The following is a 23,545-nucleotide window of genomic DNA, read 5'->3' as shown; positions in this document are numbered from 1 at the left end:
TCATGAGTCGGTCTGAGGGTAGAGAGCTGTACACGTGTCCCAAACGTCCCGCGTGTAGGCACCGTTAGTATCATGAGTCGGTCTGAGGGTAGAGAGCTGTACACGTGTCCCAAACGTCCCGTCTGTAGGCACCGTTAGTCTCATGAGTCGGTCTGAGGGTAGAGAGCTGTACACGTGTCCCAAACGTCCCGTCTGTAGGCACCGTTAGTCTCATGAGTCGGTCTGAGGGTAGAGAGCTGTACACGTGTCCCAAACGTCCCGTCTGTAGGCACCGTTAGTCTCATGAGTCGGTCTGAGGGTAGAGAGCTGTACACGTGTCCCAAACGTCCCGTGTGTAGGCACCGTTAGTCTCTTGAGTCGGTCTGAGGGTAGAGAGCAGTACACGTGTCCCAAACGTCCCGCGTGTAGGCACCGTTAGTCTCTTGAGTCGGTCTGAGGGTAGAGAGCAGTACACGTGTCCCAAACGTCCCGCGTGTAGGCACCGTTAGTCTCATGAGTCGGTCTGAGGGTAGAGAGCTGTACACGTGTCCCAAACGTCCCGCGTGTAGGCACCGTTAGTCTCTTGAGTCGGTCTGAGGGTAGAGAGCTGTACACGTGTCCCAAACGTCCCGCGTGTAGGCACCGTTAGTCTCCTGAGTCGGTCTGAGGGTAGAGAGCTGTACACGTGTCCCAAACGTCCCGTGTGTAGGCACCGTTAGTCTCGTGAGTCGGTCTGAGGGTAGAGAGCTGTACACGTGTCCCAAACGTCCCGTGTGTGGACACCGTTAGTCTCATGAGTCGGTCTGAGGGTAGAGAGCTGTACACGTGTCCCAAACGTCCCGCGTTTAGGCACCAAAACGTCCCGCGTGTAGGCACCAAAACGTCCCACGTGTAATTGATGGCTGCTGCTCTAACCCTGGGAATAATGAACCCCAGGGATAGAAATCACTTCAAGTAGTATAAAGGGTCGGCTAGCATTAGTCCATCAGCAGAGACTCTCAGGGGTCACGACCTCTGCAGCAGAGCGACAGGTGCGAGATCATGATGTCACTTCTGTTTTCCCACAATGCACCTGTGATCCCGACATCAAACCTGAAGCAACGAGCGAGACGATTAGGAAGCATTTCTGTGTTTAAGCATAGATTTTCAAACAATCGGACAAAAGAGTCGGGAATTAAAGTCACGTATTTTATATCATCCTCACAGGTTACACACAGATACATGAGAACTCAAAGTAAACAGTCCATCCTGTCTTATTTCACTCACTTTTAAGACAACAACTAATTTGAATTGTATTCAGTCATTATCCATCAGTCTGTGGTTTATATTTCATAAGAGAAAAAACAAAATGTCGCTTTGAATTTCCGATAAAATCCAGTTAAATCTAAAATGCCAGTCCTTTATCCACCTGTCTCAACAATCATCATAAAAGAAGACATTTTTCACATAAATAACGTTAAGTATTTGTTTATCACGAGAACACATGTTATATATGTCCTGTAGTATGAAACTCACAACATTTAAGGTAGTTAATAGCTTATAATTCAACTCAAAAGTAAACAGTCCATCTTCAACTCGCCTTTGAGAAAGTTTAAGCCAGTTGAAACACATACAATTATTAAATATCAAGTCATCTTAAAATTCTGTCTGCGTCCCAAAAATGATGATGAATTTTCACCGTAAACTGATTTTGAGCATTATTTAAGGCAGTTAAAAGCTTATAATTAAAACGACATTATAGATATGAGTTATATCTTTTGATATATTGAATAATAATAAGCCCTTTATACGTCTACAGAGTCATCCTTCGCACTGTAAACTCGTCTAGTTGTTGCTTCGTTTTCTACGAAGACACTTTCTTTATCTCTCAGGTCTTCTTTCCCTCGAGGGCCTTCATCAGCGGGACCCAGCGGGACATTCCTGCAGCGTGACGTTTGGCCTTCGGTACGCTCGGCCAAAGGTTTCCTCGGACGTTAGCCGGCCCGTCCACCTCGCTCTCCTCCGTCGTGATCTCCATCTTCTGGATGATGAGCTTCAGGAGGGTGTGCTGCTTCTCCATCAAGCAGGACACCTCCTTCATCCTGGGGAGGGGAACACAGACATCTCGGCCTCAGAACGGACATTTTCTGCTGATTTTAGCAATAATATCTCGTCTTAATTGCACATTTGTAAGTTGAGTCTCCTATACTAACTGTAAACTTCACAATACAGACAATCAAAACCATAAAGACACCTATCCTGATGTCCTTTAAAGGTCCCGTGTCATGGCCATTTCTACTGATCATAATTCCATTGTTGAGGTCGACTAGAATACATTTATATTGTTCAATGTTCCAAACTCACATTGGTTTCTCACAGCATCTCTGTATAGCATGTGTATTCACTCTCTGTCCTACATGCCTTGTTGGAGCTCCTGCCCCCCCCCCTATGAGCCCACTGCGCTCTGATTGGTCAGCTCGCCCACTCTGTTCTGATGAGTCCACCACCGTTACAGCGAGACACAGCCTGAACTCAGCCTGAGCACCATGGACGCGGGAAGGGGGGGTGCTGAGGGGGCTGCAGCACCCCCATCTGCGAGGCTCCACTAGCACCCCAAAACGCGGTGCACCTACAGTGTAAGCGCGCCACAGTTTCGCCGCTGAGAGAGTGTGTGTGTGTGAGGAGCTCCACGAATTGGTCGTCGTTACGTCACTTGGTTCCCGGAATAAAAAAATGGAAAAAGAGAAATGTCCAACGAGGCGTTCTGGGGCAGCAGACGGGTCATCTCTGTGTTAGAGTTCTACTCGCTACAGGGTGCACTTTGAGGGTTTGTGACTGCAGACCGTTTACATGCAGAAAAGCCGAACTGCATTGTGGGGGAGCGAAGCGAAGATTTCCAGGATGTCCAGGATTCAAAAGTTGAGCAATGTTCAACTTTTGAAGCTGAGCTGGAAGCGCCAGCCAATCAAACACGTTTATGCAAATCTGACAGTAGAAGCGCTAGCCAATCAAACCGCGTGTAAGCAGGGAGAACCAGACCGCAGTTCATTTCCTCATATTCCAAACGAGAAGTTACGGGAGCAAATCACCCGGTTCTTTACGACCAGAACTATTACCGGGATCCAAACCGGAGGAACCAGCATGGAGGGAGGGTGGCAGAGACAGTGGGGGAACTGGGAGGGTTTCGCCTGTTTGGGGAGTTTATATATATATATATATTGCTCGCATAAAATCCCCGGGGTTTTTTGCTTTGTATGTCGGGGCGGGAGATTCATGTGATTGGTTGTTGGTCGCGTTGCTTGAATAAAATCCCCAAGCTGTCAGACACGCCCAGCTCCAAGATGTTCAAGATGTTTGAAAAGCTGCTGTGTGGACGTACCGTAACACACAAGGGGACGGGTGATAACCGGAAAAGTATGACACAGGACCTTTAAGATAAATAAAATGCATTAAAGTCAACGGGGTGGAGAACAGTGACATCTCGGCCTCAGAACGGACATTTTCTGCTTATTTTCGGCAATTATATCTCGTCTTAAAAGCACATTTTGTAAGTTGAGCCTCTTGTATTAGGTGTGGACTTCCCAATACAGACAATAATGTCCTCGTGACTGCCCATACTGACGTCCTGTAATTAACAAAATGCATTAAAATCATCATAATGATGGACTTATCCCCAGCATTCAGTAGTAAGTAAGCAAGTAAATCATTCCCTATAAAGAAATGAAAGTGAAAATGGTAAGATATTTGGTAGTTAAGTTGAGATTGAACTCGGTAGAAGTGGAACAATATATTACTTTTGTAAGAGTTGAATGTGCTTGTTATAGAAATGACCACTAGGGGCTGCTCATGCGTCAAAGACACATTTCAAATGGCTCTTCACACCAGTCGATGCATTCCTTAAGGTAGCTCTTTCTTTCTTTCTTTCTTTCTTTCAGTCTTTCTTTCGAACAGATTAAAAAATAACAAATGTGAAAAACAGAATACCGTATTGTTATAATACAGTATTTATCCACATTCATGCTAATATTTTGTATATTCAACAAAAAAAACTAAAAACGTCTTCATATTAATAATAATAATAAATCATATGTGTCCGAAAGGGAGCAGGAGGAAGCAAATGCTTATTAATTCCCACGCCTTACTTGATCAATGATTGTCCTTTAAATCATTATGCAAGTTATAACATACATTTACATTTATACATACATACAATCATTTCTCATCTTCCATCACCTCTTCATTCTCATATTTTTCCAAAAACGTGTTTCTGTGCATCCTTTTAAACTGAATTATGCTTTGTTTTAACTCCTGCTCCAAAGCATTCCCTAAAGCCACCCCACAGATTGTTAAACTCATACTTCTCAGAGTAGTTCTGACCTTGAGTTGTTTAAAATGTAGATTTCCTCTCAAAGTATACCCACCCTCTCCGTCTATGAACAATGTTTTTAATGTCCTAGGAGTAGATTATGTCTGGCTCTGATTTGTGCCGTTTTAAATTTAACCAGATCAGTGAACTTCAATATGTGTGACTTCAAAAATAATACATTAGTGTGTTCAAGATATCCAACATTATTGATAACTCTTTGTTATAAAGTAACAATGCCACCCTCTCAGTATCTGGCATGTACACGGACTCTATTACTAAATCAATGAAGGCTTCACCTGAGCTTCTGCTTCTTGATCTCGCTCTCCAGCATGGAGCAGGTCTGAGACTTCATCTGCATGCGGCTCCACGCGTCATGTGACTCCTCCTCTCCTGTGAAAAACTCCCTGAGGACGTTCTGTTGGTGAGAAGAAGAGGAGAGGATGGAGAGAGGGAAGTGGACACGAACAAATACAGGGTTAGGGTTAGGGTAGGTAAGAAGTAGAAAGTACAGGTATTTGAGTTCAACATGTGAGAAGTAGAAAGTACAGGTATTTGAGTTCAACATGTAAGAAGTAGAAAGTACAGGTATTTGAGTTCAACATGTAAGAAGTAGAAAGTACAGGTATTTGAGTTCAACATGTGAGAAGTAGAAAGTACAGGTATTGAGTTCAACATGTAAGAAGTAGAAAGTACAGGTATTTGAGTTCAACATGTGAGAAGTAGAAAGTACAGGTATTTGTGTTTAACATGTAGAAGTAGAAAGTACAGGTATTTGTGTTCAACATGTAGAAGTAGAAAGTACAGGTATTTGAGTTCAACATGTGAGAAGTAGAAAGTACAGGTATTTGAGTTCAACATGTGAGAAGTAGAAAGTACAGGTATTTGAGTTCAACATGTGAGAAGTAGAAAGTACAGGTATTTGTGTTCAACATGTAAGAAGTAGAAAGTACAGGTATTTGAGTTCAACATGTGAGAAGTAGAAAGTACAGGTATTTGTGTTCAACATGTGAGAAGTAGAAAGTACAGGTATTTGTGTTCAACATGTAAGAAGTCAAAGTTAAAAGTTGTCAGAAAAATAAGTAGTGGAGTAAAGTACTGGTACCAGAAGAATGTACTTAAGTACAGTAACAAAGTATTTGTACCCCACTACTTCCCACCTCTGAGTAGGAGTGAATTTAAACTGTTCACAGATATACCTATATATATTATATATATATATATATATATATATATTTTGACTTATGATACATGTCCAGTATATCTGTTTCTCTCTCTCACCCTGGGGCAGTAGCGGTTGGGGTAGACGGTGATCGAGGGTTTGTCGACTCGCTTCATAAACCAGTACGGCAGCTTGTCCTCCAGAGAGGTGTGCAGCTCAATCTGAAGTCACACATACAGATGATGAGTTACCTCTTCACTATGATCTCTGTCTGCATCCTCCACTCTTTTTCAGGAAGTTTTTTGCACTAAATGTCCCTCTTTCCCTGTTGAATTACTTCTGATAACCCATGTATCTAAGACGTGGATAAGCAAAGGTGTGTGTAGCTCCCTCTAATCCAAAGATGAATATATCCACAAGTAGCAACAAGCTTGACTCCAACAAAAAGACGTCTCAGGTAAGTTTCCTTGACTCTTTACTTAAACAAAAGGTATATATAAAACATCTAATAATCCATGCCCAAAATGCTAAAACATGCACTTGTTGTGTTGAACATACTTGTCTTGAGACTAAATGTATATAAAGTTTCAGAAAAAGTTATTTCAAAATATTATTTAAATGATCAAATAGCTCTCGAACATCCCCTAAATGGCATTGTTCTCTTGTCCCGCTTGCATGCCGAATACAACATTTAAAATAGGGATTTTATTTACTTTTTATTGTATTATTCTATTGATGTCTCTTGTAATGGTAAAATCAATTTGTTAAATCATAAACATATTTTAAATAACAGTAATTTTGCACAGAAGGTGTGTCCCTCAATGCTGTTACCCAAACCTTTTTAGATTGGCACAGGAAGTGAACACACAGGAAGTGACATCAGCAAGCCATGTGCTAGTGCCATGGGTAGACCACAACTAAGTCCTCTCTTTTATTTTCATATTTTTACAATCTTTCCAGTCTTAACAGAGTGTGGCACTCCGACCCACGCAACCCTGTTACTGATATTATCAGAATAAAGCATTTTAATTTCAAAGTTATCTTGCATTAGATATCCAAGTGTGTCCTTGCCTTGAAAGTACATGCTATATCTAGCAATACTTCCTGAGGTTAAACTCAAAGTAGCGTTGATTTAAACCCTGTTACTGTAACTGGAGTAGCCGGGGTAATTATTCATTGGAAAATATACATGTGATGCCTCGCTGTCAAATCACTTTTTTTGATGGTTTATTATCTGTTTTTCCTAAATACATAAAACAAAATTAGAAAATAATTTTTCTAAAATGTTGGCGTCTAAATTGTCCTCTAATTCTGGAATGACCCGCAAACACATATCTGCAAAGTTCAAAAAACTATATTGCTCCGTGATTTTTTTTTGTCCTTCTAATTACTAATATTTCAGATTATACACTTGAACATATGGCTCCTACAGTGTGTTCTCAATTAGTGTGTGTGAGTGTGTGTGTGTGTGGTGTGTGGTGTGTGTGTGTGTGTGTGTGTGTGTGTGTGTGTGTGTGCGTGTGTGCGTGGGCTCTTCCCATACATACATACCTGCATGCCTATTCTTTTTAGAGCAGCATTTCGTTGCACCTCGGCGATGTCTCCAACGGCTAAAACCGATCTACAACACAAGCACAAAGCAACAAGAGCATGTGTTTAGTTCAACACCTCCACCTGTGAGTCTGAGAGTCTGTGAGTCTGTGAGTCTGAGAGTCTGTGAGTCTGTGAGTCTGTGAGTGTCCGGAGACTCGCCATCAGGTTGACCAGCAGGATGGGCATGAGCAGAACAAAGACGATGAAGATGATGTAGGTCAGGACTCCGAAGGGCAGCTCGTTATTCAGGTACGTGTCCAGGAAGTTGTTCTGGTAGTTCAGCTCGCCCACCATCATCACGAAGGTCTGCACCACCGACAGAGGCACGCTGTCAAACTCCCTCTGAGGAGGAACAGGAGACATCTCTTCAAGTTGAATACTGGAGCACAAGTTTGCGCAATGATAATATTTAAATGCTTGTTTTGAATATTATGAAAATGCAGAGATCCGCAACGCTGCTTCAAGTCATGATTAAAACTCAGCTGTTCAGCCTGGCCTTTGACCCCTGACCCTGCTTCCACGCGTACTGCTATTTATTTAATTTGTACTTTATTATTTGCTTGTTCACCACATAAAGCGGCCTAGGGTCCCTTGAAAGGCGCTTTACAAGTCTAATCTATTATTATTAATATTATTATAACTCTGCTCCCTGAATATAAAAAAAAAGAGAATTATAAAACCGACAAGTCAAACCAAGCAATCTGATTGGTTCTTAGCCGTGATATAATGAGCGTATATCACGGGTAGAATTGTACTTTTCACAAGTCAGTATCCCTCCCGTCTGAGAAAAACTGTTACATTACGTCAGGTGCGAAACCTCTCTCCAGAGCTGCTGGAAGCCGAGCGACAGCCTAGAACAGTGGTCCAACAAACCGGGCTTGTCTGGATCAGCACATGTTTAAAACATAGTCGTTGTCCACGCCGGCTTCAGTTGGAGTATTTGTCAGTTGCTCCGATCAGATCGGTCTCCTCCATTTTGATTATTTACGACTTTTGAATCCTCATAAACACATCGGCAACATCCGGCTCACTTTGAGCGTGTTTCAAACAGTTTCCCTTTGTGAATTGTTTCCACTCCGTCCTTTCATTTCTTCATGCAGCGGGAATCCAGATGAATGAATCCTGAGTCCAATAACCATCAAAGTCGCTCCAACAGCTCCTTGATTACGCTTTCATCTCCTTTAACAACACACTTCACATTCATCCAGTTTGTGACAGTAGCTGTAGCATTTTGAGACTTTTAAACTTTAATTACCGCTGTTGCGCCCCCCCCCTTGTGTGTGGGCGGGGGGGGGGGGCGCAACTTCCAACAGGAGTCATTTGGGGGGGCTCTTGGGAAAAAAGGTTGGGAACCCCTGGCCTAGAACAACCTCAACATATACAAGTAACCACGTAAGCCAAGCTACTGATGCTGGACAGGTTTCCAGTGGCTGCACAATCTCTGTCTAATGTGTTCACTAGCTGTTAGTGTTGTTGCCTAGCAACCACCTCGCACTATGTTTCGTGCAGAAGGCAACGGAGGGACTATTTTATTTTGAACATCATTATTTACTAATAAAAACTATTTAAATTAGTGTGAACTTTTCTTTCATATTGCCACGCTTGGTAACCGTTTCGCGTCGGACCGAACCACGGCCCTTAGCTGTGATATAATTAAGCAATAGCTCACGACAGGCCGTGGTATGTGCTCATTATATCACAGCTAAGGGGCGTGGTTCGGCCCGACGCGAAGCGAACAGGCAAACTGCCTGCAACGGTATACTGTTTTTCTCAGACGCGGAGTGATACTGACTTGTTGTGAAAACTAACTTACAATTCTACCCGTGGTATATGCTCAGTATATCACGGCTAAGAACCAATCAGATTGCTTGATTTGACTTGTCCGTTTTATAATGAGCACATACCACATAAGCTTTTCTTAAATGATTCACTCTTTTATGTCTGAATCGTCGATATGAAGATACCGCCAGCAGCTAGTTAGCTTAGCATAGTATTCGTGCTCCCTAGAGGATGAATCATTCGGTATTTATTGCAAAATGGCCTTCGTTCTACTCGTAGGATCATTGTAACGGTTGAAAACGGCAAAACAATGATTTCAAAGCTCTTAATTTGATTGAATTGTGATGTTTCTCTTTCCTCTCGTACCTGGTTGAGCATCAGAGCGTGGAAAGCCAAAGCGAACGCTAGCATCAGGTACAGGAAAATCATCACGATGCGTATCAGCGTCCTCATGATCTCCCAGAACATCACCACGTAGATTCCTACGCCTTCAAACCTGCGGAAACAGCAGCAGTTATTCACCTTAAAACAAGACGTTCCATCGTGTGTTCGAGGCTCGGTGAACGAATGGGATTACTTTAGTCGTTGTTATTGTTCGTTTGTGTTCTTTGTAATTATTTTGTTCTCTTTCACAATCAGTACAGACCATTGTCTCATTTGTATGCATATATTTAGCTTTCCATTTCTAAGTGACTAAGTGCGGTCGAACAGTCCAAAACCAGCTCCTATCGTCTAACCCAGTGCTTCTCAAAGTGTGGTTTGCGCCCCCTAGTGGCCCGTGAGTATATTAGTAAAATTTCACATTTGAAATTAATTAATTAATTAAAGTTTTCCGCACTCTCGCGGGAATATCTCCGCAATGGAGCGAGCTTAAGTTTCACTTTCGATTGCATGATATAGCCCAGATCAACACCTTCATCACACATGGTGCCACTTGTTTGTACCCTTTTCAGGCGATTTGTAAAAAACGATGTGTTTTTGGACATTTGTGGAGTCAGGTGGTCCGCGAGTGTTTTTTTATTGGTTAAGTGTCCTTGGTAGGAACAAGTTTGAGAAACACCCTATCGTCTATCCCTTGACCTCTGAGTGAAACGTCACGGGGTTAAGGAATAGTGGATAGGAGAATTCAAAAGGACTTAGGAGAAGAGACTGCGGTGCTTTGCGGACTACAACATGGATGTTCAATAAGAACGAGGGACTCATCTAGAGACTCTGCACCGTGCTCTGATGCTGCTGCTTTGCTTTATGAACGGGGACAACAGAGAAACATATTCTTCAGGACCAAAGCTGGAATTGAAATAAAAAAGGAAAGTGAAACTTCTGCTCGTCTCCCTCTCCTCCGGTCCACGTTAAAAACTAACGTTCATATTTCTCTCTTTGATTATAATACTGATGAACGTTCAAAACAAAGCACTTTGGCAACTTACCACCTACGTTTTAAAAAGCTTAATAAGCACCGTAACTTTCATGATATAATTTCTCGGTCATAATCGGTTGTTTCTGTGAACGGCCGAATGTTGTGTGACGGCAAATGCTGCGGCTGCAATGCATTGTGGGGCAGCATTTTCTCCTCTCCTTTCGTAAAGGGAGGTCCAGTGGTTCCTAAGCTAAAGGAGGCGATAAAGGAAGTTTGAAACCTCCTTTCCTTTCATTCCTCACATGTTGATGTAGAAGAGACACGAAGAAGAGGGGACACATGGTGATGTAGAAGAGACATGAAGAAGAGGGGACACATGTTGATGTAGAAGAGACATGAAGAAGAGGGGACACATGTTGATGAAGAAGAGACATGGAGAAGAGGGGACACATGTTGATGTGGAAGAGACATGAAGAAGAGGGGACACATGTTGATGTAGAAGAGACATGAAGAAGAGGGGACACGTGTTGGTACATAATAGGTGGGCATTACCTCTGCAGGTAAAGCAGGAATCCGATCCAGGAGCTCAACACGGCCAGAGACCCGGCCTGCCAGTGCAGAGAGCCTTCGGCGTTCATCATGGTGGGGACGATGAAGAGGAGCGAGAGCACGGCGGAAAACCAGTCGCTCTGGTTGGAATAATCCTTGAAGTAACTCCAGCGCTTAAAGTGACGAGAAAGACACACAATGATCATTATGCATCGTTCAACGGGACAGATTTCCTTCTTTTTTTTGTGACCAACTTTTTGGTCACTCCGTGAGCGCCCCCTAGTGGTCCGTGAGTATATTGGTAAAATTTCACATTTGAAATTAATTAATTAATTAAAGTTTTTCGCACTCTCGCGGGAATATCTCCGCAATGGAGCGAGCTTAAGTTTCACTTTCGATTGCATGATATAGCCCAGCGCAACACCTTCATCACACATGGTGCCACTTGTTTGTACCATTTTCAGGCGATTTGTAAAAAACGATGTGTTGTTGGACATTTGTGGAGTTAGGTGGTATATTTAAGTGGTCCTTGGTATGAAACAGTTTGAGAAACACTGATATAGACAATACAAAAAGAAAGAAAGAAATAAATATATATATATATAGGGAATCCCTTTCCATGCCACCCCGCCCCCCCCCCTCTTCCCACCCATCTTGCCATTTCACAGAAAATCCTACCTGATGTTTTTAGCAATCGTCTGAGTTCATCTATATATTATATATATATATTATAGCATAACAATTTATAGCATAACAATTTATCCACATAAAATACATTCATTCCTTTTTTTTTTTTTTCACATAACATTTCATCCGTTTAAGCTGAATTGCGATTAACTCCTAATAAACCACAATGGCACCAAGGTGTGCGTATATGTACACTCATCATTTACATGAATGATAGTACCCGATCAGCAGCTCTTTGAACAGCCTCTAATGTTCCCCCTTAGCCTTATTGGCAGAAGCGATTGACAGCTCTGAAATTAGTAGGTCATGGAAGGATGATGTCCATTGCTTAATAAATAAAGTATGTGGGCGTTTCCATCGTATTACTATTTTTGTTTTGGCTGCTGAAAAGCACCCTTTTCTGATGTTCTGTAGGTCAAGAGAAGAATCTTCATTCAACAATCCAATATTTGGGAGACAGGGTATGTTTTTTGATTTTTTTTTTTGATATACTTTATTAATCCCCGTAGGGAAATTGTTTCTCTGCATTTGACCCATCCTAGTGTTAGGAGCAGTGGGCAGCCATTTTGAACAGCGCCCGGGGAGCAGTGTAGGGAACGGTGCCTTGCTCAGGGACACCTCGGTAGCACTTGGTCTTGCCGGGACTTGAACTGGTGACCTTCCAATTGCCAAGCCAAGTCCCTATCGACTTCGCCACCACCGCCCCATGTGAACTCCAATAATCTCATATACAATGTCAATAACCTGTTTCCAGAACGTTCTTACTGCAGTACATTCGTAAACCAGGTGTACATATGTGCCAATAGTCTGTTGGTTACAGAGAAGGCATAGGGGGCTTGGAAGCATCCTTAATCGACAGCATGTTCTGCTTGACAGGTAATATCTGTGTATCATTTTATGCTGTATCAATTGGTGATTGTGGTTACGCGATGTTAAGGAGATATTATTCCATATTCTCTTCCAATTAATAGTCTGCGTATAATGGCATGGCAGTACGTAGTTGTAAATAGAAAAAGAAGGACGAGCCAGGCATATTATACGTATCTTTCAATTCTTGGAAGGACATCAAGCCGTTGTCAGAAAGATAATGTATTCCTCGGGTTTGCCATTGTGGGAATTGGATTGCTTTTTTCCCAATACGTAGCAACAGGTTATGAAACATGGGTATGTTGCTATGCCAACCAGACCAATTGCACAATTTCTCCACATGTTTCCACACTTTCACAGCTTGCCCAATAATTGGTCCAAATGTTTGCATATGGCGACATGGCAGAAAATAAGACATCACCAAGTTTAAGGGGATAGACTTCTTTCAATTTTAATCCAAGGTACGTTGGTGCTTTCATCAATCCAGTTTTTCAAGGCTCGAAGCGTGAAGGAATAATAATAGAGCTCGAGATTGGGAACATTAAGGCCTCCACTGCTTTTGTCATATTGTAAAACTTTGTATCTGATTCTTGGGTATTGGTTTTTCCAAATACATTTTGAAATCCTATTCTGAAGTTTGTCCCAGAAACCGTCTGGTGGAGATAGAGGCAACATAGCTAAGAAATGGACTCTTGGCAGAACATTCATCTTTATGATTGAAATCCGTCCTGCTAAAGAAATTGTTATATCAATCCACTTTTTTAGGTCATCTTTAATTGACAGATTTCCTTCTTAATGATTTACTTTAAATGTCCCTTGTAATGGAGAGCAGGGGCCTCGTGTATAACGCCTTGCGTAGGATTCACGTGGGAAGGTTGCGTACGTCGGACAAAGCAAATAAATACAGACATTTTCCGATTTATTTTCCGTACCGGCGTAGGGCGCAGCTTTTGCGGGCTTCACATAACGCCCATATTTGCGTATAAATAGTCAAAGAAACGCCCCGTATTAATATTCATTCAGACTGACTGCAGGAAGGAGATCGGAGGAAATGACGACAGAACAAGACGTCTCACACCGTGTCAGATTCTGGTTCTTTTGGGGAGGTGGAGAAATCACATTGTTTGGTGGATGCCGTTTGAACCAGAGGAGCAGCATGGAGGTCGGGTCGGCACCAACATAAATACCCCCCCCCCCCCCCGTGTTGAGAATCGGGGGTCCCTGTGGAGTCAATTAATGTTTCTTTTTTTATTTGGTGGCTTGTGCTCCAGCTGTCGATCAGCTGCGTCTCCGCTGCAGCCTGTGCGTCCCCCCGTCCCCCCCCCCCGCAGCAGCTCGACCCACCACTTAAAGGGAAATATAACAAATGTGTTGTGTAATACCAGCTGCCAAATCTACCAGATACATGGTGTTCTTAGCTTCCATACCTCCTGGGTTTTATGAGCGACTTATCAAGTCTTAGCAAACGGCATTAAACGTGATTAAACGTGATAGTATTATATAATGCTCGTATCTACAACCTATAGAAAAGCAAAACGGCCTCAGCTTAAAGTACTTCCGTCCTGCTTACCGCATCATTTATGAGAAAACATGTCATAACATTAACACAACATATTCGAGGTGGTTTTAAATAACATTTCCGTATTTATTTATTCCTCCAGGTTACGTGTGTGAGCGCGGAGGAGTCTCAAGCAGGCGTCTGTTCCATCATTTTAAGATCGGCTTTAATCAATGTTTGAAAATGAATTCTTCATATATGATAAATCAGAGGGAACATTTTATTCATGGTATTATTTCCACACATTTCTCTCCATTCTTCCTTCTGCCAACGGTGTCGCCGTTTCTCGTCTCTCCCGTTGTTGTGCTCAGTGCGTACGCATGGGTCAGCGTTCGCGTGGAGGACCGCACATTTTCCCGTCAAGTTTGTTTTTTATAAATAGTGTTAGAAATTCAAATCAATGTTGATATGGCGTAATTTGAATTAAATACACTATTTAATTTAAACCAGTTTTATTCTGAAAAACCTGAAGTTCACCAACTATTAACTTAATACTTTTATTCTGAAAATGCTTCACTTCTGGTTAGCATTAGCATGTGGCGAAATGCTGCATTTTCAAACCGTGAATCGAAGGTGAAATGACATGTGATGTTGTACACTGAGCACACTGGGGTTAGCACTCATCTATTGCCGCTGAATAACGTTTATTAGGGAATGTTTAAATAACCACAGACACCAGAATGATGTAATTTAACAATACAACAAGGCCGGAATTGCATTGGACCCGCCCCCGACGACGTCGGCCAATAGGAGAAGACCTCAGATGACAACAGGAAGAGCAAGCCAAGGATTGACCTCTTCCTCCGGCTGACCCGGACTGACCGGACGCATGGGGAGAGAGCCTCCACTCGCACATTTCATTTTGTACATCACCGCATCTTTTGTGTAATTAAATGCTGTTAACTTTTATAAGCTTCTCTTGACTCTTTTCAGTCTCTCCTGCCTTCAGGGCTCTAGAATTCACTAACAATAGCAAACATTGCGTAGAGACTGGCGTACGCACCGTTTATAAATGACGCCCCTGGCTATTGCTTAAATGATTATATATTTAAGCAATAGCTCACGACAGGCCGTGGTATATGCTCAGTATAGCTACGGGGCGTGGTTCCCCCTTAGCTGTGATATACTGAGCATACCACGGCCTGTCGTGAGCTATTGCTTAAATATATAATCACTCTTCATCTTTAATTTCCTCAATAAAGCTTCAATGTGGGTGCTTTTGCACGTCCAGAAATGCACTAAATAAACTCCTTAAACAGAAGAATATGATTTCTAAACCCGGGCAATGACCTGCTTTGCTTTCATAAGACAGAAGTTAATGAGTGCGTTGCATCCTAAGAAAAGACTAGAACGTGTTTTCACTGTACATCAGGACTCAAAAACTGCGAGTCCTTCGGGTGTGCAACACAGACAGATTTATTGAAGCGCTGTCCCTTCAATAAGTGAATAAATAAAAGACACGTGAGCTTTCCTGCAGAAGTACCTGTTGTGATATCTGCACCAGCTCCTTCCCGATGAAGTAGATGTTCATCACAAACACCATCATCATGCAGAAGGACAGGAACACGGTTTGCTGTGAAAGGAAAGATATTGAGTTCAATATATGTTTAGATTGTGTTACGACATCTCAGGATCCGTGTGTCTGGGATCCTCTCCAGAAGGGAAGGAGTCATCACATACAGAGCATCAGCTAGTTCCTGAGCAGTGTCCTTCACATGCTGCTACTACTACTACTACTACTACTACTACTACTACTACTACTACTACTACAACTACTACTACTACTACTACTACTACTACTACTACTACTACTACTACTGCTACTACTACTACTACTACTACTACTACTACTACAACTACTACTACTACTACTGCTACTACTACTACTACAACTACTACTACTACTTACACAACTACTACTACTACTACTAAAACTACTACAACAACAACTACTACTACTACTACTACTACTTACACTACAACTACTACTACTACTACTACTACTTACACAACTACTACTACTACTACTAAAACTACTACTACTACAACTACTACTACTTACACAACTACTACTACTACTACAACAACTACTACTACTTACACAACTACTACTACTACTACTACAACTACTACTACTACAACTACTACTACTACTACTACTACAACTACTACTACTACTACTACAACTACTACTACTACAACTACTACTACTACTACTACTACTACTACTACTACTACTTACACAACTACTACTACTACTACTACTACTACTACTACAACTACTACTACTACTACTACTACTACACTGTTAGAAACATCTCCCTGGTCTCCGGCTTGAGCTTCATCTCAGGATCCTTGTATCTGTGATCCTCTCCAGAAGGGAAGGAGTCATCACATACAGAGCATCCACTAGTTCCTGAGCAGTGTCCTTCACATGCTACTATCCAAGAGAGGGAGTCACACAGTCACAAGATGGAGGAATACCAGTTCTTGTAGGAAATCATACATTCTGCTGTCGTGAACAAAATACTGACTTTTTCTCTCAATCGAAAACATTTTGACTTTTTCTCAACATTTCTTAAAATTCTGACTTTTTCTTAAAATTCTGACTTTTTTACAAAATTCTGACTTCCTCAAAATCTGGAAGGAGTCATCACATACAGAGACTAGTTCCTTCATAGTGTCCTTCACATGCTGATATCAAGAGAGGGAGTCACACAGTCACAAGATGGAGGAACAGAAAGCAGTCTTCAATGTTTACTTCAGATCAGCTCCACGTCAGAAATGAGCATGCTTGATGTCTCTCTCCATAGAGGCTGAGTCATCATGTTGATCACAGAGCTATCATCTGCCTCAAACCGTCCTGATGCTCTTCTGGGTCATCTCACATCCTGTCATGTTCACAGCTAGTTGATACCTTTGTAGCATGCTGCTCTCATGCTGGAGGAGGACATTCAGTAGTTTCACGGTGTTTACCTCGACGAAGGAGGTGGGCACCATGACGACGTGATGCTCTCCGGTGTCGCTGGTGTTCAGAGCCGGTCTCTGCATCACGATGAGGTGAGTGAGGGGCAGCAGACCCATCAGGTACATCACCATGTTGACGATGTGAATCGTGCTGCCGTACGCAAACCTGCAAACAGTCCGTTGTTGCGTCAGATTATCAAATCATAATTACTGTGGAGGACATCCTGAAGAGAAACTGATAAAAGATTAAAGTGCGTCCGTCTGTACGTTTGAGATTTGTGTTTTGACTTTCTTCATTACTTTATTAAATATAACGAAAGACAAAGAACCATTTATCAGTTTCTCTCAAGGGGATTTCCTCCACACTGATAATGCGTCTGCACCACCCGCGTTCTTCCCCTTGCTGTACGCACCACTTCATAGCGAGGTACTTCTTGCACACGGGGTGGTTGAGCAGCTCGATGCGGTTGTACTTCACCATCGCCTGCGGGGACGGTTTCAGGAACATTAACCAACAAGAATCGACAAGGTTTAAAAGCATCATATTGATCCAGGGATATAATGTCGGCGCAAGTGGAAGAGGAGAGTGTCTGCGGTTCCGTAATCCCTCCAAATGATAATATCCCAAATAAATATCTCACGTCTCCGAGAAAGGCACATTGCGGCAAGATTGAAGAGGAAGGAGGTGGGGAGGAAGTAGGAGTTGAACTGATAGATACTTCGATTTGAAAATACAGGAATGTTCTATAATAGGGGAAAGCCTCAAAGGGTTAAAAGCGTCATATTGATCTCCTACGGGATAATGAAGGCGTCTCTATCCCGTGGGGGAAGAGGAGATGGTTCTGTAATCCATCCAAATAATAATATCCCAAACACATATTCTGCATTTCCGAGAAACGGTTGCATTTGGAGCTTCGTCGGAAAGGCATATGGCGGAAAGGTGGAGTAGGAAGGACGGGAGAGAAGTCGAACTGATCGATAAAGAACGATATGATTCTGTGGATGAGGAGAAGGCTCCAGTAAACGTGGGAGTTAACGGAGGTTTAGTGAATAAATCTGTCACGCATCGCTTCCATTTGAAGCTGCAACTCTTCGTGAACAGTACCGGTACGTCCACACAGCAGCTTCAGAAGAATCTTCCACCGCTTCTCTGCCCGTTGACTTTGAATGGGGATGACGACACTTTGCCTCGCTTTTCGCCGAACTGCATTGTGGGGGAGCGAAGCGAAGATTTCCAGGATGTCCAGGATTCAAAAGTTGAGCAATGTTCAACTTTTGAAGCTGAGCTGGAAGCGTCAGCCAATCAAACACGTGTATGCAAATCTGACAGTAGAAGCGCTAGCCAATCAAACCGCGTGTAAGCAGGGAGAACCGGACCGCAGTTCATTTCCTCATATTCCAAACGAGAAGTTACGGGAGAAAATCACCCGGTTCTTTACGACCAGAACTATTACCGGGATCCAAACCGGAGGAACCGGCATGGAGGGAGGAGGCAGAGGCAGTGGGGGAACTGGGAGGGTTTCGCCTGTTTGGGGAGTTTATATATTTATATATTGCTCGCATAAAATCCCCGGGGTTTTTGCTTTGTTTGTCGGGGGCGGGAGATTCATCTGATTGGTTGTTGGTCGCGTTGCTCGCAAAAAATCCCCAAGCTGTCAGACACGCCCAGCTCCAAGATGTTCAAGATTTTTGAAAAGCTGCTGTGTGGACGTACCGTTAGGCCGTCAATTCCCAACTTGCTTGAGAGTAAGAGTATCGATCAGAGTGTATTGACTGCAAAGGGAACCATGCATAGGACACACACACGAGGACATCCATAGTCTCACGTTGAGCGCGGCGAGCGGCTGGATCTTCACGTTCTTGTCTTTATACGTTTTCATGATTTTGAGCGGAGCCTGGAGCCACTGGAAACTGTAATCAATCTACAAAGAAACATACTGTTAAGCCTGGAATATGTTGTTATGCTATAAATACTGCGTGATGTTTTTCTGTTTCAAAACTTGTAGAAGCGCTACGTGATAATCGGGACAGTTGTGGTCGTGCTCAGACTCGGTCACACAGCGGTCCATCAGGTGCTGTGGAGAGAAACAGAAGCTTTAACAACACGAGGAGAGAACCAATCAGAGGCCTTCCTTGGCATGTCTCAAACCTTGTAGTTCTCCGGCAGAAACTCAATCATTTCCAATATGGGACAGTCACGGCCGGAGCCGGGCGTGAACGTGATCAGAGACTCCCTCACTCTGCAAGAAGAACAAAATAAAAAGTAAGTAAGTAAAACTTTATTTATATAGCACTTCTCAACACGATGTACAAAGTGCTTTACAGTACAGTACACAGGACACAATTCACAGTACAACTATAACATGTAGAATAAAGGCATAAAACGGCAGCAGGTAATACATAGGATAAAACATACGACAAAACGAAGAAGAAGAAGAAAGAAGAAGAAGAAGAAGAGAAGAATAAGAAGAAGGAAGAAGAGAGAAGAAGAGAAGAAGAAGAAGAAGATAAGAAAGCCACTACTCACCTCCTCCGACGACCCAAAGGCCTGTCGGAAGAGTGGGCTTTAACCGCCCCTTAAACATCTCTTGAGGCCGAGGTTTTTAGTATCCGGGGGGAGTTTGTTCCAAAGCCTTGGGGCCGCCGCCTCAAAGGCACGGTCACCCCTAGTCTTTCGCCTGGTTCGGGGCACCCTTAGGAGGCCTTGCTCAGAGGACCTCAGGGCCCGGGTTGTGATGTGCGGGTGGATCAGATCATTGATGTAGGCTGGGGCTTGGCCATGGACGGCTCTATATGTGAAGACCAGTACTTTGAACTGGGTTCTGAGATGGACAGGGAGCCAGGCATGTTGTTTTGGACCGAGTCAGTAATCTGGCTGCAGCGTTTTGGACCGGTTGTAACCGGTGTATTGATGTTTTGCTGAGGCAGGAGAACAGAGCATTACAGTAATCAAGCCGGGGTGAAATAAAGGCATGGATAGCCATCTCCATTTCTGCGTTGGATAGAAACCCCTGAGCTCGGCAATGTTCCTGAGGTGGAAAAAACAGGTACGGGTCAGAAGTGTTATGTGTTTGTCTAGTAGCATCTTAAAGTCGAGATTATCAGGTAACAACTTGGACTATGTTACTTCTTACTTTACATGCGACTAGTCATTCTATATACTATGCTATTTTATTTCTATTGAGATGTTTAATGTTTATTTCTGGTGTTTTAATTTTCTCTTATGTACCTTGTCTTTATGCTGCTACAACTCAATAAACTATAATAAACTACTTCTTATTGCAATGGATTTCATATTAAAAGTAACCCTCCCAGCCCTGAGTAGTAATAACATTAATACTAAAACATGAACCTGTCACTATCGATGACCGCGTTCACCACGTCCTTCCTCCCGTTCTGCAGCGCTTCGTGCATAAAGGAGCTGTCGTGTTGTTCAAAGTGATGGTCTGCACCCCGAGCCAGCAGGAGGCGCACCGCAGCAACGTGACCTGCTTTCGCCGCCACGTGCAGGGCCGTGCTCTGCAAACAGGAAACAGAATTAAGTAGGTTTTTCTACACGTTTGGATGGATGTTAATCGGGATGCTAACCCCGTCCTCGTCCTTTTTATCCAGCAGCTTGATGTTGGCTGAAAGCAGGATTTCCATCGTCTGTGTGTATCCTTCGGAGGCAGCGTGGTGCAGACACGTCCAGTCCTTGTAATCACTGAGAAGTAGAGGAGAGGTTTGTGGAATAGCTTCTGTAGTGATGGCGAGATGAAGCCTTGAAGCTTTGAAGCCAACTGGTTCGCAAAAGGCTTCATCTGAACACACACCCCTGCTGGTCAAAGTGTGTACAACAGGCAGGTTGGACATCTCAACAGTGTGCTCTATCTCAGCGCTTCTCAAAAGTGTGGTCCGTGAGCGCCCCCTAGTGGTCCGTGAGTATATTAGTAAAATTTCACATTTGAAATAAATAAATACATTTTAAGTTTTCCGCACTCTCGCGGGAATATCTCCGCAATGGAGCGAGCTTAAGTTTCACTTTCGATTGCATGATATAGCCCAGATCAACACCTTCATCACACATGGTGCTTCTTGTTTGTACCATTTTCAGGCGATTTGTAAAAACAATGTGTTTTTGGATATTTGTGGAGTTAGGTGGTCCGCGAGTGTTTTGTATTGGTTAAGTGTCCTTGGTATGACAAAGTTTTAGAACACTGCTCGATCTCATACCGAGTTCCCAATGAGTAAAGCCTTAACTCTAAACAACCAACATTAAATCATATTTTCATGTTAACATGTTTATTCCAGTTGATTGTGATTGAAAAGCCCAAGGAGGCTGGTAAACATTGGAAAGAGGGATTTGTATTCATTAATAATATTCATAAACTTGTTGTAGCCGGAGAAAGGCTAAACCATATCAAAGAATATTTATTAACTACATTATCTCATTTAGCTGTAGCTTTTATAAACAACAACAAATACGTATTGTTCAGGCGTTGAACCAGAGACCCTGCGATCAGGCGTCTCGGCCGATAATGACCGGCGGCCGATCTATCGGAGCCTCCCTAATTATTACCAGACATTTTGACCGTCAGGTTTTGAATTTACCGGTTTTTTTATAAATTTTACCAGCTAAAAACCGGTAATTACCGGCTAACGGAAACCCTGCTGCACACGTGTCCCAAACGTCCCGTCTGTAGGCACCGTTAGTCTCTTGAGTCGGTCTGAGGGTAGGGCTGTACACGTGTCCCAAACGTCCCGCGTGTAGGCACCGTTAGTCTCTTGAGTCGGTCTGAGGGTAGAGAGCTGTACACGTGTCCCAAACGTCCCGCGTGTAGGCACCGTTAGTCTCTTGAGTCGGTCTGAGGGTAGAGAGCTGTACACGTGTCCCAAACGTCCCGCGTGTAGGCACCGTTAGTCTCTTGAGTCGGTCTGAGGGTAGAGAGCTGTACACGTGTCCCAAACGTCCCGCGTGTAGGCACCGTTAGTCTCTTGAGTCGGTCTGAGGGTAGAGAGCAGTACGTGTCCCAAACGTCCCGTCTGTAGGCACCGTTAGTCTCTTGAGTCGTTATGAGGGTAGAGAGCTGTACACGTGTCCCAAACGTCCCGTCTGTAGGCACCGTTAGTCTCTTGAGTCGGTCTGAGGGTAGAGAGCAGTGCACACGTGTCCCAAACGTCCCGTCTGTAGGCACCGTTAGTCTCTTGAGTCGGTCTGAGGGTAGAGAGCTGTACACGTGTCCCAAACGTCCCGTCTGTAGGCACCGTTAGTCTCTTGAGTCGGTCTGAGGGTCGAGAGCTGTACACGTGTCCCAAACGTCCCGCCTGTAGGCACCGTTAGTCTCTTGAGTCGGTCTGAGGGTAGAGAGCTGTACACGTGTCCCAAACGTCCCGTCTGTGGGCACCGTTAGTCTCTTGAGTCGGTCTGAGGGTGAGTAGAGAGCTGTACACGTGTCCCAAACGTCCCGTCTGTAGGCACCGTTAGTCTCATGAGTCGGTCTGAGGGTAGAGAGCTGTACACGTGTCCCAAACGTCCCGTGTGTGGACACCGTTAGTCTCTTGAGTCGGTCTGAGGGTAGAGAGCTGCACACGTGTCCCAAACGTCCCGTGTGTAGGCACCGTTAGTCTCTTGAGTCGGTCTGAGGGTAGAGAGCTGTACACGTGTCCCAAACGTCCCGCGTGTAGGCACCGTTAGTCTCTTGAGTCGGTCTGAGGGTAGAGAGCTGTACACGTGTCCCAAACGTCCCGTGTGTGGACACCGTTAGTCTCTTGAGTCGGTCTGAGGGTAGAGAGCAGTACACGTGTCCCAAACGTCCCGTCTGTAGGCACCGTTAGTCTCTTGAGTCGGTCGGGTAGGGTAGAGAGCTGTACACGTGTCCCAAACGTCCCGTCTGTAGGCACCGTTAGTCTCTTGAGTCGGTCTGAGGGTCGAGAGCTGTACACGTGTCCCAAACGTCCCGCGTGTAGGCACCGTTAGTCTCTTGATTCGGTCTGAGGGTAGAGAGCTGTACACGTGTCCCAAACGTCCCGTGTGTGGACACCGTTAGTCTCATGAGTCGGTCTGAGGGTCGAGAGCTGTACACGTGTCCCAAACGTCCCGTGTGTAGGCACCGTTAGTCTCTTGAGTCGGTCTGAGGGTAGAGAGCTGTACACGTGTCCCAAACGTCCCGCGGTGTAGGCACCGTTAGTCTCTTGAGTCCGTCTGAGGGTAGAGAGCAGCACACGTGTCCCAAACATCCCGTCTGTAGGCACCGTTAGTCTCGTGAGTCGTTATGAGGGTAGAGAGCTGCACACGTGTCCCAAACGTCCCGTCTGTAGGCACCGTTAGTCTCGTGAGTCGGTCTGAGGGTGTAGAGTAGAGAGCTGTACACGTGTCCCAAACGTCCCGCGTGTAGGCACCGTTAGTCTCATGAGTCGGTCTGAGGGTAGAGAGCTGTACACGTGTCCCAAACGTCCCGTCTGTAGGCACCGTTAGTCTCATGAGTCGGTCTGAGGGTAGAGAGCTGTACACGTGTCCCAAACGTCCCGTGTAGGCACCGTTAGTCTCATGAGTCGGTCTGAGGGTAGAGAGCTGTACACGTGTCCCAAACGTCCCGCGTGTAGGCACCGTTAGTATCATGAGTCGGTCTGAGGGTAGAGAGCTGTACACGTGTCCCAAACGTCCCGTCTGTAGGCACCGTTAGTCTCATGAGTCGGTCTGAGGGTAGAGAGCTGTACACGTGTCCC

The 23,545-nt window shown here is 44.0% G+C and overlaps 1 protein-coding gene across 1 annotated transcript; it reads right to left on the bottom strand.

Moving 5' to 3' along the window:
• Window positions 1–1,182: 1,182 nt before the first annotated feature.
• LOC117444465 (transient receptor potential cation channel subfamily A member 1-like) lies at window positions 1,183–23,438 on the bottom strand. Its single transcript, XM_034080015.1, has 16 exons — window positions 23,044–23,438; window positions 20,429–20,543; window positions 20,193–20,359; window positions 18,990–19,080; window positions 18,856–18,915; window positions 18,667–18,762; window positions 17,254–17,324; window positions 16,850–17,006; window positions 15,357–15,446; window positions 10,765–10,934; window positions 9,222–9,351; window positions 7,231–7,418; window positions 7,035–7,098; window positions 5,603–5,704; window positions 4,621–4,739; window positions 1,183–2,060 (listed from the first exon to the last, which is right to left on the bottom strand). Exons 1-16 carry the CDS (start codon window positions 23,436–23,438, stop codon window positions 1,847–1,849), a joined length of 2,229 nt encoding a protein of 742 aa, XP_033935906.1. The 3' UTR covers window positions 1,183–1,846.
• Window positions 23,439–23,545: the final 107 nt, after the last annotated feature.

The sequence above is a fragment of the Pseudochaenichthys georgianus genome, unplaced genomic scaffold, assembly GCF_902827115.2.
Source record: "Pseudochaenichthys georgianus unplaced genomic scaffold, fPseGeo1.2 scaffold_817_arrow_ctg1, whole genome shotgun sequence".
In the NCBI taxonomy this organism is placed as follows: Eukaryota; Metazoa; Chordata; class Actinopteri; order Perciformes; family Channichthyidae; genus Pseudochaenichthys; species Pseudochaenichthys georgianus.
The sequence above is the reverse complement of the archived record's forward strand: the minus strand, read 5'-3'. Positions and strand labels throughout refer to the sequence as shown.

Bases quoted from the DNA above. Each gene is read 5' to 3' on its own strand.
- LOC117444465 (XM_034080015.1), bottom strand. From the start codon at position 23,438: ATGATACTAACGGTGCCTACACGCGGGACGTTTGGGACACGTGTACAG. The intron at 19,081-20,192 runs GTTCATGTTTTA...TTCTTCTTGCAG, and splicing joins GCGGTCATCGATAGTGACAG to AGTGAGGGAGTCTCTGATCA. The intron at 5,705-7,034 runs GTATGTATGTAT...GTGTGACTTCAG, and splicing joins TAAAAAGAATAGGCATGCAG to ATTGAGCTGCACACCTCTCT.